Source organism: Podarcis filfolensis (assembly GCF_964270895.1).
Source record: "Podarcis filfolensis genome assembly, chromosome: 2".
Taxonomy (NCBI): domain Eukaryota; kingdom Metazoa; phylum Chordata; class Lepidosauria; order Squamata; family Lacertidae; genus Podarcis; species Podarcis filfolensis.
The window spans coordinates 52,246,331-52,259,942 of record NC_139605.1 but is presented as its reverse complement, the minus strand read 5'-3'; the positions used below and the strand labels follow the sequence as shown (position 1 = coordinate 52,259,942).

The window sequence follows — 13,612 nt, the reverse complement described above, 5'->3', positions numbered from 1 at the left end:
TTTCCCCACCCTTTGGTTAAAGAAACAGAAATCCAAATACATAGGCTTTTGTTTATTGTACAGTTTTATAGCAGGGTGGGAGAAGCTGTTGCTCTTCAGATGTTGTGGACTCACATCATCCCCAGCCAGCATGGCCCTAACACACTGCTGTTTGTAAAATCCTGAATGCCTTATCCTCATTGATGTGCCGCATTTTCAGATGGGCATAGACCTCAAAGATCCCTGGACTTTCTTATGAAGATAAGGTCTTTGAAATGCAGCAGGCCAGAAACAGCTGAGAAAATTGAGTTTATGTTTATTCAGAAGATCACTGCTTGAGATGATGCAGAAGAAAAGCTAGGATCTGTTTCATCTGAGGTCTAAAAAATTTTGGGGAGCTTTTGACAGCTGATACTGATCTACTGATAGAGCAAAAAAGAGGGGAAAGATTATGCCTTTAGATGTGGGAAGTGGGGCGGGGGTCTTTGATTTCTCCGTTAATAAGCCTGTATCTCCAACACCACCTTTTGGTTCCTAATTCTCTTGGACTTTGTGCTTTCGTACAAGATGTGATAAGCACAGTGGGAGTGTGGGACATTTGCACATCATAAAGTAGCTGAGCTTTGCCTATTTGAATTGGCAACGTATGATGAAGATGGGATGCAAAAGACAGGAATGACTATGGCAGCACAGAGTCAATGGTTCCCGTGAAATATGTAGAGGTGACTTGCAGCCTTACAATTTTAGATGTACACCTTAAAATGTAAAAACATGACTGTAGCAAACAGTATCAAAGAGGGACACATGGCAGGACTCTGGGATTGGCTGAGGCTTCCTGTTGAGTGTTATTTGTTTGTTTTAAATTATGTATATAGACTGCCTTCTTCAAGCTTGTATTCTTAAGAACTCAGAATAAACATTTCTACAGACTCTCTCCCAAAGCAATAAAAGAACACTCAGGCCGAAATCCAAAACATATTTTCTGTAAGTCTGGGAGTTCAAATAAAAAATACCAGCCCCCAAAATTCATTGATTATGAATAGGCCATATAAAACAGGCAGGACTCCAAGGCCTTCCAAAATGTCTGAAGTAAGGTAGCCTTCTGGAGAGCAGCTGGTCAGGTGTTCCAGAGCCATGGAGCCGCCACAGAAAAGACTCTCTCTCTTGTGTTTCCCCAAACCTTGCTGATCTAAGTAGTGGGGCAGGTTAGGAGATCTGCTGGTGTAGACCTTATAGCCAGCACTTTGAATTTGACTAAAAACATGCTTGCTACTAGTGCACCTCAAAATTTCCTCCAGATGGTTGTGGGGCCACCTTCCACGCCATCCTGGTGGGTCCCAAATAGAGCAAGAATTATCTCCCCTCCTATCAGCATACATCTCTGCTGAATCAAAAGTCCTCCCATAAGCACAAGGACACCAACTGTTTTTCACCCTATGAGTTTACTACCGAAAGCGGTCACATACCAGACAAAACATTGACAGCCATTTACCAAGTAATACTCTTCAGGATCAGCAAGCAGAGCAAGTAAAACACACGCTTGGTTTCACATAAATATTTTAATAAGGTTTCAAATACAGGAACATATTGCAATGGTTATCCTACATTACGCAGAGACTTCCAAGTACCATGTAAGAAAGGGCTATTGCATTCGAAGAATACGATGGTACACAAGCCTAACAAATACCTGCACTGCCCTTTCAGTGAAGCCATCAGCACTACATTACTGAAAGCCTTCCAGATGCAGGGCAGAAAGGAACTGGTAATAATATCCCATTTCCTTTCCAGAACCATTCATACTATATATAGCATGCCCTTCAGAAACAGCCTATGATCAAAGTGCACGTTTCTACCAAATATGCAGTAAGTTAATCACTCAGCCTCTATGTTTTCAAGTGCCTGAGAATTGCAAGGATTTCAGTTAATGGCACTTCATGGAGCATATTGTTGCCTTTGGAAACAAATTTCATTTTCCAGTCATTTTTTATTTTATTTTTTTGCTTCAGTGATGAGAATGCTAAAGAGCCAATGCTGTCAGTGAGAAAAAGAAACCCAGCACTGCAAAGAATAGAGCAGCCTTTGCCAACCAGGTGCCCTCCAAATGTTTTGGGGATATACTGTCCTGGGTAGGTGAGCATTGTAGTCCAAAACTTATGGTTGGCAAAGGGTGGTGCACAACTTCTGAGTAGCAGCTGCTGCCTGCTAACGAACCACCTGATAATTCAGTGCTGGAGGCCTTACTGCCAACCTCCAATGCCTCAAGATACTTCACTTTATAAGCTACAGCCTTATTGAATGCCATCAATGCCAGCCAGGGTTGCTGTCTTATAGATCTGGGTTGCAATGGAAATTGAAGTCACAGTGAAAGCTATCTGTGAACTGTAGATTCAGCTGAGCCCTTGGAATCTTTTGAGAGTCTTTCTTTCTTTCAAAAGGAGTGTCAAGTAGGACTGGCGGAGGGAATTGTGTTACTGGTGTTTGTGTGAATGCCCTCGGGAAATGATCATTGAATGAGAAAGTTTTCATGATCCAATGTGATTATACACCCCAAAAGTGAAGAAGATACATAGGGAGTAGGGAGACTTAACACTGATTGCAAAGTTCTAATTCATGGAGTTTGACACTATATACTCACGTCGCCAGTCATATGCATTATACACCTCTACACACACGTTTTACAGGTCTAGAAAAGACCTGAGTGGCAAACTTGCATGCACAGGCCAGGGGTGGGGGGCACATTCAGTGACAACACATCAACAGTACCGCTCTGCATATGTCAGGCCACTTACTCATCTGCATGACAGCAGAGCATCTCAAATCTATCATATGGATCCAGCTTTACATGATCACAACCTGCCTCTTGCATGAAACAAGTGTGCCAAGCAAAAAAATTCTATCAAGGGAGGAAAGAGAAACTGGGGTTAGAAGGTTAAAGGATTGGAATGAGGTTTCTCTAACGTTTTCCCCCCAGCTTCCCATTTTGTTCCCAATGGAAACCGAAGAAGGTGACAGAAGTGCGTTTCGGATGCTGTAGCTCCCTTGGGAGCACAGAAGAGAACAGCCAGGATACTCTCATCCCCCACAAACACTTCAATATGAAATCCTACTTATACTGCACTACACTTTCCTTTGCCCTGATAAGCAGCACACACATAAATAAGTAGTTTGTGGTTAGCTTCGGAACCTGCGCTAAAGTGCACAGATGCCCACAAATGTCAATACTTGCACAGTGGCCCTTCTATGCTTCACTCCATCTCCCATCCTCCCTGACCATTAGTCATCCTGGTTGGGACTGATGGAGTTGTCGTCAAAAACATCTGGAGGAGTACAAGGAGCTATGATGCTGAACTGCACAGTGATTGTGGATGGCAGAAGGGCTTTTTACCTGCCCACGCTTCGGCTTTTCTCTTTGTACACTAATGACATTGTAGGGCACAACCAGCCGCCAGCAGCAGGAGGGTCCAAACCAGGCTCTCCCATTTTCCATCAAGAAACACTGTCCCTTTGATTGTACTTTACTTTGATGCTTCTTGACTGATTTGTTACAGCAGTTTCGTGTAATGGCTATTTGGTTTGTCTCCTCGAACGTGGAGGTGGAAAGACAGGATAGGAATCTAATAAATACGTAAATATCAAGAGGATTTCGGAAACAGGCATAGACATCATCAGACCACAAAGACTGACCTAACGCAGCACCTGGCTGCTACTGCAAATTCCTGAGTATGTAAGCCACCACTGGGGAGGAGAACAAAACTATCATATTCACAATTCTAAAAGAAAATTTCAGTGTCCCAAAATATCCCTGTTAACTCATAAGGAACCTGAGCTCCCAGCAGAGACAGTGTGGGGCTTCTTTGCTCAGCACACGACCCTTTACATCAGCATCACTATTGTTCCCTTGTGTTCTACATCAGCATTTGCCAGCCTGGTGCTTTGCAGATGTTTCACACTACAACTCCCATCAGCCCTCAGGCTGGCTGGGGCTGATGGGAGGTGTAGTCCAAGACATATGGAGGGCATCTGATTGGAAAAGGCTGTTCCAGAGGAATGGTAATCCCCTCTCTTCCTTGGTCCTATGCTGAAAATAGGGGGGGGGGGCAAAACAAAATCTGCATTCTACACCCCGAGCCCTTCGAGCATTCTATTTTTAGTCGAAAGCTGGGATATAAATTATCTTAATATATATAAATAAATAACAACATTCTCCTCCCCACTCGACCAGGAGTATAAAATAAAACTGTGTTAACTTACATGTACTGAGGTTTGCCTGCATTGTAGGATTTATTCGATTTAGTAACTATCAGAAAATTTGGAATATCTTCAGCATGGAACACAGAGCCAGGTCAGAACAAGAACCTAATGTACAAAACTGTCCTGCGCCTTTTGCTTTTCTTGTAATGTTCTTGAATATTTTCAAAAGAATGCAAAAAGAACCTTGAATGCAGATCCTGTGGCAGACACAGATCAGGCTTTTAACAGTTCTGTATGGACATGAACCCATATCTGATTAAGTATATGCAAGAATATGCATGTGCACACAAAGGTCTTCAGCTAAGGCTTACTGTCTTTGGCTGAAGAAGGATGGGATAAATCATCTCAAAATCCATGAGTTACATATTGCTGCTCCTACTTCTAAGACTCTCCCTTTAGTTAAGTGCTCATGAGAGGTAGCCCTTCTGATATGGGAGAGTCCCCAGCTTCTAGAAGCCACACTCTACAGCATCAGCTTGCAAATGGTCCTCAAGGTGAGCTAGCTAGAGTACCTGGGCTGGAGAAATCTAATAGAAGGTCGCAAGGAAAATTCTGGACCTTGTGCTCATGCTTAAGGTCAGCCTCTTATGCGCATGAAACATGAGATGGGACAACCAGGTGCACATCATAATATAGGCTTCAGTCCAGATAACAGAGACAACTGCCCAGGCTTCCAGTGCCAGAAAGATGCACCCACATATCTGAGAATGGGAGTCTATTGCATGGAGTGGATTGGGTTAACCTGCAAGATTCTGACATTAGGATACTCTGACAACAACCCAATGGAGGAAGGCCTTAGAAACTGATGCTCTCGTTCCTAACTCTAGCCTGTCACAATGCATGTTCTTATCAATTTATCTCAAATAACCTTGCACTTTTCAGCACACACAGCTCGGTATTGACATTACCAATCAAGCTCTGAGTGAAGTAGCTTCTTGATGGCAACAGATTCCCGACAGGCTTCACCTTGGTTCCTGGCACCTTCTCCCCCAGCTGGAATCAATGGTCACTGTCCGTGGCAAGTTGCTAGCTGGCTGGTGTCACCCTCCTGCCTCTCGGACTGAGGAAGCACTGCTCATGCATTGATGGCGTTCGCAACATCTGTGAACACAAGGCGACTAGGTCTCTGGAGCACCCCTTGATTTGTCTGTAACAAAAAAAGAAATCAGAAAGAGACAGTGATGGAAACAGATTTAAGAAGGAGTTTGTGTGTACTTTACCCTCATTTGCTTCTCTGGGACCTGTAAAATGTTGCCCTCATAGGCAATCCTATGACAGAAGTAATAGTGAGCCAGATTCCATGTATCGTAAAAATAAACACACAACTAATCTCTTGCTCTCTGGTGGCCTGGGTGGCAGGAAGTGGTTGTCCACAAACAAATATTGTTAGGGGAAGAAAAACGCCAGGTGGGCAGGGAGGGAGAAATGAAGCAAAAATTGAATGCAGGTGTTGTAACTGCTACTGTCATGGCCCTGGGCTTGGAATAGGGAGGAAATCACACTAGGAGAGGCCCCTGTAGTACCCGCCTCGCTAGAGTGTTGTCAGGAAGGGGACCCAAGGAGCTGGCACTGCCAGGTGGGTAAGGAGGTAGCCTTACCCTCCTCTGACTTTTCAGAACCCCCACTTGGTGGCACCCAATCACTACCACCCTATAGCCAGGGGCAGCTCCAAGCCTACCAGAGCCATTTGCTATTTCTAAGCATGTTCCACTTTGGCTTAAAATCCCGCTAAACTGCCTCAAAAGCTGTTTGTTTGTTTTTTTAATTATAATATTGCAGAACTGATTTCATCACACTGAACCAGTAGCTCGTAATCTCCTTAGTTATCAATGTGAATGTGAACAGGTTCTTTGCTGGCATGAGATTGTCGCTCTGATCACGGCCAAGATAAATTTCTCAAAGCTACCAGGATTTCTCTACTGATCTATTACAGGATAGGTTCAGGTACAAGAGAAGTGTCTACTCTATTCCATTCCCGCCACCTGCACAGAAACATACCGGATCCTCCTGTTCCCGCTGGCTAAGCTTTTAGAGAAAATGTGAAGAGAAAACAAACACACATTGTGAGATCAGCTAACGCTTCTCCTCTCGTCTCCTTCTTTACGGAAGCCATGGCTCAGTTCTGGAACTTGTTTCTATGCAAAAGCTTATGGTAATTTGAAGCATGCAGAGCAATAGTAAAGATTTCTTCTGAGCATTTGTGAAGCATTTCTCCCTTGTCACTTTTTAACACAACATTATTTTTACAGAACTCTGAGAGTTGCAGCCAATATAGGTTCCACTCTATATCATCTTGACTTCAATACATGCTTTACATTAAATGAAGGCAGAAGGTAGGTCAGGATCTAATGGATGATTGCTGCCTATTTGCAGTAGATTAGCAAGGTTTTAGTACTCTCAAGGGTGAAACAGCAGCAACAACAACAAAAACTCTTTACTCCCACAAATTATGTTGCTGCAAATGTTTGTGGGGGGGGAGGGGAACCAGGCATGTATTTTTGAGTGAAAGAACTTGCAAGTTTGGTTCTGGTGCTGATCGCAAATTCCTGGGCTGAGCATCCAGCCGGCCTGAGTTACTATTTTACACCCAACTGTCATTGGGAAACCTCAGAGTGCTGGTAATTAAAAAAAAAAATCACACACACACAACCCCCCCCAAAGGAGATCCTGCAGGCCTGATCACCCCTGCTTTACATGCATGAAATGCCAGGTTCAATCCCAGAAACTCTACTTAAAGAACTTATGTCTGAAGAATTGTATCTTAAGCCTTGGAGATCCACTGCCAGTCAAGAGTAGGCAATACTGGCTTATGTGGACCAATGGTCTGATGCAGTATAAAAGCAGTTTCACACATTTAGGACAAGGATTATAGGGCCATTACAACTACCATCTAAACAGTTCAGCTGAACAAATGAATCTTCCAGGTGTCTCCTGCATTCAGGTTCCACTCAGTTCATTTTATTAGCATTAGAGGTTGCGATCCTTTGTGCACTTACTCAGAGCAGCTCCCATTGAAATCAGAAAGTTGTGTGTATGTGCGCACACACATATTGTTTCAATAACTTCAGCTAATCCTTCATAATCACTTACAGAAACCTTTTAATTTTGGCACTAAAATTGATCACAAATTCCAATCCCATATATGTACTTTGAAAAAGGGGGAAAGAGTCTAAATGGCCAAAATATTGGGAAATTATAGAACAAGAGGAGGGAAAAGTGAAACTACAGAATTATGAGAAATTGAAGTCTAAAGTAAGAGACTGGCTTCATTATTACCAGATAAATGAAGTTTTCAAACAGGACAGGAAAATTGGCTTCCAGGTGGAGAGATCAAAATTAGAAACAGAATTGTTGGAACCCAATACTAAGAATTTGTCAAGAATGTATAACTTGCTGTTGAAATGGAATACACAGGATGAGATGGTTAAATCAGCTATGATTAAATGGGCACAAGACATTGGTCATGATATTATGTTTGCTGACTGGGAACAGTTATGGACTACTGGTATAAAGTTTACGGCATGTAATGCCTTAAGAGAGAACATTATGAAAATGATTTATAGGTGGTACATGACCCCAGTCAAGCTTGCAAAAATCTATCATACGCCCAATAATAAATGCTGGAAATGTAATGAAACTGAAGGTACTTTCTACCACCTTTGGTGGACGTGCCCAAGGATCAAGGCCTTCTGGGAAATGATCTATAATGAAATTAAGAAGGTCCTTAAGTGTACCTTTCATAAGAAACCAGAGGCCTTTCTCCTGGGCATGGTGGGCCAGTTGGTGGCAAGGAAAGATAGGACGTTCTTTATGTATGCTACAACAGCAGCAAGAGTTCTTTTAGCAAAGTACTGGAAGACACAAGAACTACCCACGCTGGAAGAGTGGCAGACAAAGGTGATAGACTATATGGGACTAGCCGAGATGACTGGCAGAATCCGCGACCAAGGAAAAGAGACGGTGGAAGAAGATTGGAAGAAATTTAAAGTTTATCTTAAGAACTGTTGTAAAATTAATGAGTGCTAAAATGTTATGGGTAATGTAAAACAGAATTGCAGTGACAAATAATTGGGTAAGAGAAAAAGGATTAAAGAAAGTGAATTATAAGTAATTGAAATTAGGGGTTGCTGGAAAATTTTAAAACAGGGATGCAGAAAAGGGAGGTATGGGGAAGTTGTTGAAACAAGGTTTAAGAAAAAGAGGTTATGAAATTATACGTGTTTATATGTTTATGTATTGTCAGTTGTATTGTGTCTTAATACATGTTGGAAAATTAATAAAAATTTATGTAAAAAAAAGAGTCATGGCTTCAGAAGGAAAAGCAGCACAGAAAATCTTCTAACCTGATGTGGGTCTAGCCTGGAGCCATGCAAGCAGAGATGATCACAATATCCCTTTAAGATACCAAACTATCAATGCCTTGGTCGGGGGGGGGGGTTACCTTATTCTGTGAAGCCTGCAAAGAAGCAGCATCTCTGCCATGCTCCAACAGCTCTTGTTCCAGCTCATCCTGTTCTTCAGCAGGATCAAAGTTGTACATGGGCATGAGCTGATGTCGCAACTTCTCTAGTCTACAGAGGGGAAACAGACAGTGAAAATTCCACCACTGTGAAGTTATCGGACTGCGCAGGAACATCAACGTTCCAGTTTTTGCTCAGCAACCGTTTAGAATTTAAGTACTCTGAGCAGGGACCACATCACCAAAGTTGCATTTAGGCTGAAATCCTATACGTATGTACTTGGGAGAAAAATCTCATTGAACTTAAAGGGACTTATTTCTGAGGAGGCATGTATAAGATTGCTTTAATGGTACAGTCTTTGGCTTGGTTCAGTATCTGCTGCCTAAGTGCAGAGGTCATTACAGGAGATTTTCAAATACAGAAACAATCAGTCTCTAAACATTGCTTTACCAACAGCAAGGAGCACTTACCGTTTTCTCTTCCTGATATATAAAACCTAGAAAAGCAGAAAGTTGTTGTAAGTACTGGAGAAACCTTTTCACACCAATTCCTAGGAAAAACAAGTACTGTATACTCTTTGGAGTGCAAAATTACATTGAGTGCAATGGGGCTTACTCCTAGGAAAGCAGGTGTAGGATTGGGGCATTCATGTACACTCATGCATACTAGGAAGAACTAGTTGGAAACCCAGTTTACTTTACCTCAGTAAGAGGTAACTCAGTAACTAAGAGAGCAATCCTAGACATGCATAATCAAAAGAAACCTCACTCCCAAATAAGCCCATATTGGATTGCAGCTTAATTTTCAGTGCAACCCTTGGAAGTAAGTCACACTGTGTTCAACGGGCCTTACTCTCAGGAAAATATGAATGGGGTTGCAACCTTAGGCTGCAACCCTATACACATGCTTACCTTGGAGCAAGCCCCATTGAGCGCAACATGACTTACTTCTGAGTAGACATGCACTGGCTTGCACTTCCTCTCTGAAGCCAACCCTATAGCTAGACTTAATAATTATTCCCTTTTCCTAGGAAATGGTAGTTCTGTGCTTTTGGAGAGAGGGGGTGTCTTGGGATCTCTAACAGAGGATTTTAAACACCCAAATGAGAAAATAATTCCCAGGGTCCTTCGGTGAAAAGCCATGCCATTTAAACTGATATATGATCAAGGTAGACTGGCACCCAAGGACTAGCCCAGCCTTAGGCATTTTTGTACCCTCCTTGAAATATTATAGTGGAGCTCCTGAACTAAGCAATCTGCAGCCCTCCCGTAGGAACCACATGGTAGACACCGTCTTACCATAGCAACAGCCAACCCAATCACAGTGATGATGCCGAAGGACAGCAGCATGGTCCCCATGCCAGAACCATTGCCAGCCACATCTGGAATTTTGGTGCTGTTAAAGCTGCTGGTTTCAGGGGTCAGCGTAGCAGTTTCTGATCCAGCCCCGTCCACAGTCATCCCATGGTCTGGCTCGGAAGTGCGAGTACCACTGTGGTACAAAGTGTTTGCAGTGGATGTGCTATAATTCATTTTGGGCCAGAGCTTTTGGTTGTCTTCTCCTTGGTTGATGTCTTGAACAACCAAGTTCTTACTTTTCTGCTGCAAAGTGCATTTCCTTTCCTCTTCAGTCAAGAAGCCTGATGGGAAAGCTCTTTCCTTGCATTTTCTTCCCTTGCTCTTCTGAAGTCCTATTGGCTAATCTCTAGCAATAGAGGGGAAAGGATAAATCAGTCGTTACCTTCCAAGGTATCCTTACAGCAACCCTATAAATTAGGCTGGTATTCTTAGGACCATATTATAGATGAAGAGCTGAGGAGGGAGAGCTGCCTAAGACCAGCCCAGTTCATTCATGGTTGAGCTGAAACCTGAACCAAACTCTTAACCACCTTAAAACACTAATACTGCAATCCTAGGCACATCTCCCCAGAAGCTAGTCTCAATGAATTCCTCTTTTAATTTGAACATTCTGTTTTGTTAGGAAGGCTATACTATAGTTACTCAGCTCAAGCCTTCTGGATGGTGGCATGTGCTATAAACATAGATGTGAGTCAATAAAGTAGAAATAAGTTTAGCTGAGTATCAAGTAACTCACCAGGTGGCCAGCTGACCTTCTGAAATCTCACATGGCCTAGTCAGGTGACCTACAGAAGTATCATGTGAGTGGACTTGAGTGTGGACAAGCAACAAGGGCACAGTTCTTGAGGTGCCTTCAAGGCAAGACTCAATAGCAATATCCCATGCCTGTTATTAATCCTTACTACTGCACTTTTGGCAATGAAACTTAGTTAACAACAGATCGGTTCTCCTGAATTGAATCAAGTCATTTAAACATATTCTCACTATAACAATATCCTGTGATGTTAAGTTCAAAAAACAAACTACATGCATGCATTGTGTGAAGCACTTCCTTTTGTTGCTAAGTTAGTTTTAATGAAAGAGCACGAATTCTTGAATTTTAAGAGAATGACTGTACAACCCTAGGCATCTTTACTCGTATGCAAGTCTCACTGAGTTCAATGGCATCTTCTCCCAACAGGAGGTAGTGGGCATAAGACTGCAGTTATATTTTATCCCTGGGCACTCCATAGTATTTATTACTACATTTTTTTTAAAAAAAAATGCCGTTGAAATGCCTTTTTTCCCTGTGCTAAAAGTTCCTAATGATTAAACCTTTCTTCTTTTCCAGCTCCTAGAATGCACTTGCCCCCTTTTTTACATTTCCTCCTCCTGCCACACCATGCTTTTCTTTTAAATGAGAAAACTAGAAACTCACCCTGCACATATATGCCAGCATTCAGGTGCTATGCATGTTTATTCAGCAGTCCCACTGTGTTCAATTGGACTTACTCTCTCGTAAATGTGCAGCGCATTGCAACAGCCTCAATTTTATTTTAACCCTTGAGGGTTGTTGTTTTTAACCAGACACTATTATTACCTTAATATTGCTACAGCTGAGTTGTCATCAGAGCTGACATTTTTAAAGAACTTTCAACCGTGACCACAATATCACATCCCTAAGTAGCCCTAACCACTTTGAACCTCACCCATCATAGTTCATATGTGGTTAGGACTCTTTCCCCATCACTTCAGGTGTCCTTCTTTTCCCAGGAGAGGAGCATGCTCATGAGAATGAAGGAAACCAGGAAAGAACATTGGGACACTTTTTTATATAGAAGTCTATTTTCTAAAGCAAACTCCACCCCGACTTTTCATTCACTTATTTAATTGCTCTGTAGTGAGAACTGTGTGGCTCAAACATGCAAACGGATTTTCATTTCCCAATATTGATTATCATTGTTATACAAGACCAGCCTGGGTTTTTTGGGTGGAGGTGGGTGGGGAGCTATTTACCCCTATTCCCAAAGGCCCTGTTGAACCTCAAGAAGAATTGCCCGCTTGGCTGGGGCCTTGCATGGAAGTGCGCTTAAGCACTGAGAGAGAGAGAGAGAGAGAAAGACAGTCAAAGAGAAACTTTGTCCGGGCAGAGCTCTGCTTATTGCAAGGGATGAGTCGGTTCCCAGCCACTTCTGAACTAAATCCAGCTCCCCGTCCCACTTCCCCAATTTCCAATGTGACAGACCAGGACAGCGAAAGGAAGCCTTCGAGGGAAAGGTGCAACACATGATGGATGTCAGGGAACCGAGAATGATTTTGGGGTTTTTTTCCTGGGGTGGCTGGCTGGCCTGGCGCTCCTCCCGACCGCCTCCACCCATCTCCGTGGCCTGCTTAAGAGGTCAGCGCCGACCTCCTCGCTCCCTGCCGGGCGCGCGTGGCCGTGCCGGGCCCCGTTAGCAGCAGCCTAAACAAAACCATGATGATGACACCAGCACTTACGGAGGCGATCGCCGGGCAAGGAGGACCCGGGTCCCTTGCAAGTCCCGGAGACGCTGACCTGCCTGGGTTGGGAATGCAGCCCCCCGCCCAGCCCAGGATCGCGGAGGCCAAAGAGGGAGGGAGACGTTAGCCCCCCCACGCCCCCTTCTTTTGACACTCTGGCGGAGCCCCGTCTGCAACTTGTGAGAGTGGCCCTGGCGAGGAGGGCAAAGAGATGAGGACCAGCCAGGGGCGCTTGTGCTGGACGTGGAAGACTCTTGCCCCCCTCTCCGCTTCCCATGCAATGGCCGCCTAGGCTGGGGACCTCAGCACATCGCTTTGGTTGCTGGGAGACTGGGTGGCTCCGGGGGCTTTGCTGCTATTCGGATTACCTGCACAGGAAAGCAGGAGCTGCTGCTGCTGCTGCCATGGTCTTACTTGCCATTGTTTTTCCCGAGATGCTGGGTGAAGCCCTTCCTCCCTCCCTCCTGTCACCGGCCCTCTTGATGCTCCGCTTTGATCTCCCCTTCTCCCTGGGATTGGCCTGTAGAGGACAGCGCTGTGGCTCGGGATTGGCCGGCCGGGATGTCACTCACAGCGGGGAGATGCCACCGCGAAGAGATGGGCTGCAATGCGAGCCCTGGAGATGAACGGCGAGAAGCCTGGATCCGGGCGCGTCTCGCGGTCGGCCGAAGGAAGCTCGCGTGCCCGGCAGGGCGAGGGAGCAGGCGCTTGAGCCGGTGAAAACTCTACTAGGGTTTTTCTTCTCGGCAGCTGCCCCTTATTGCTGTGCCCTTGACCGGGACAAATCCATCGTCTAGTGCAAAGTGGTCCTCGACTAGTCAGACTGCCTACTCAACAGGACTGTATTTTACCGCCTGCGCGCCTCCAAACCCATCCTCGAATTCCCTAACAATAAAGCAATGAAGAAAACGCGTATGTGTGGAATTGGGGGGGTGGCGGGTTCTTTAACGTGTGCAACATACATTTGCTGTTGTTTTAACTACCTTTGAGAGGTGGGTGCTCTGCCCATGCTCAGAGGCTCCATCTCATGATTCTTACAGTTGTCTCTTGCAAGATATCAAATGCTGGGAGTGGGATGCTTCC

General features: G+C 44.3%; 1 protein-coding gene across 1 annotated transcript; it reads right to left on the bottom strand.

The window, feature by feature from the left end:
* Nucleotides 1-1,523: 1,523 nt before the first annotated feature.
* Nucleotides 1,524-13,050, bottom strand: LOC310757848 (uncharacterized protein C3orf18). Its single transcript, XM_083603595.1, has 5 exons — nt 12,898-13,050; nt 9,989-10,394; nt 9,161-9,186; nt 8,672-8,801; nt 1,524-5,377 (listed from the first exon to the last, which is right to left on the bottom strand). Exons 2-5 carry the CDS (start codon nt 10,220-10,222, stop codon nt 5,306-5,308), a joined length of 462 nt encoding a protein of 153 aa, XP_083459721.1. The 5' UTR covers nt 10,223-10,394; nt 12,898-13,050; the 3' UTR covers nt 1,524-5,305.
* Nucleotides 13,051-13,612: the final 562 nt, after the last annotated feature.

Bases quoted from the DNA above. Each gene is read 5' to 3' on its own strand.
- LOC310757848 (XM_083603595.1), bottom strand. From the start codon at position 10,222: ATGAATTATAGCACATCCACTGCAAACACTTTGTACCACAGTGGTACT. The intron at 9,187-9,988 runs GTAAGACGGTGT...CTGCTTTTCTAG, and splicing joins TTGGGTTGGCTGTTGCTATG to GTTTTATATATCAGGAAGAG. The intron at 8,802-9,160 runs GTAAGTGCTCCT...TCCCCTCTGTAG, and splicing joins TATATCAGGAAGAGAAAACG to ACTAGAGAAGTTGCGACATC.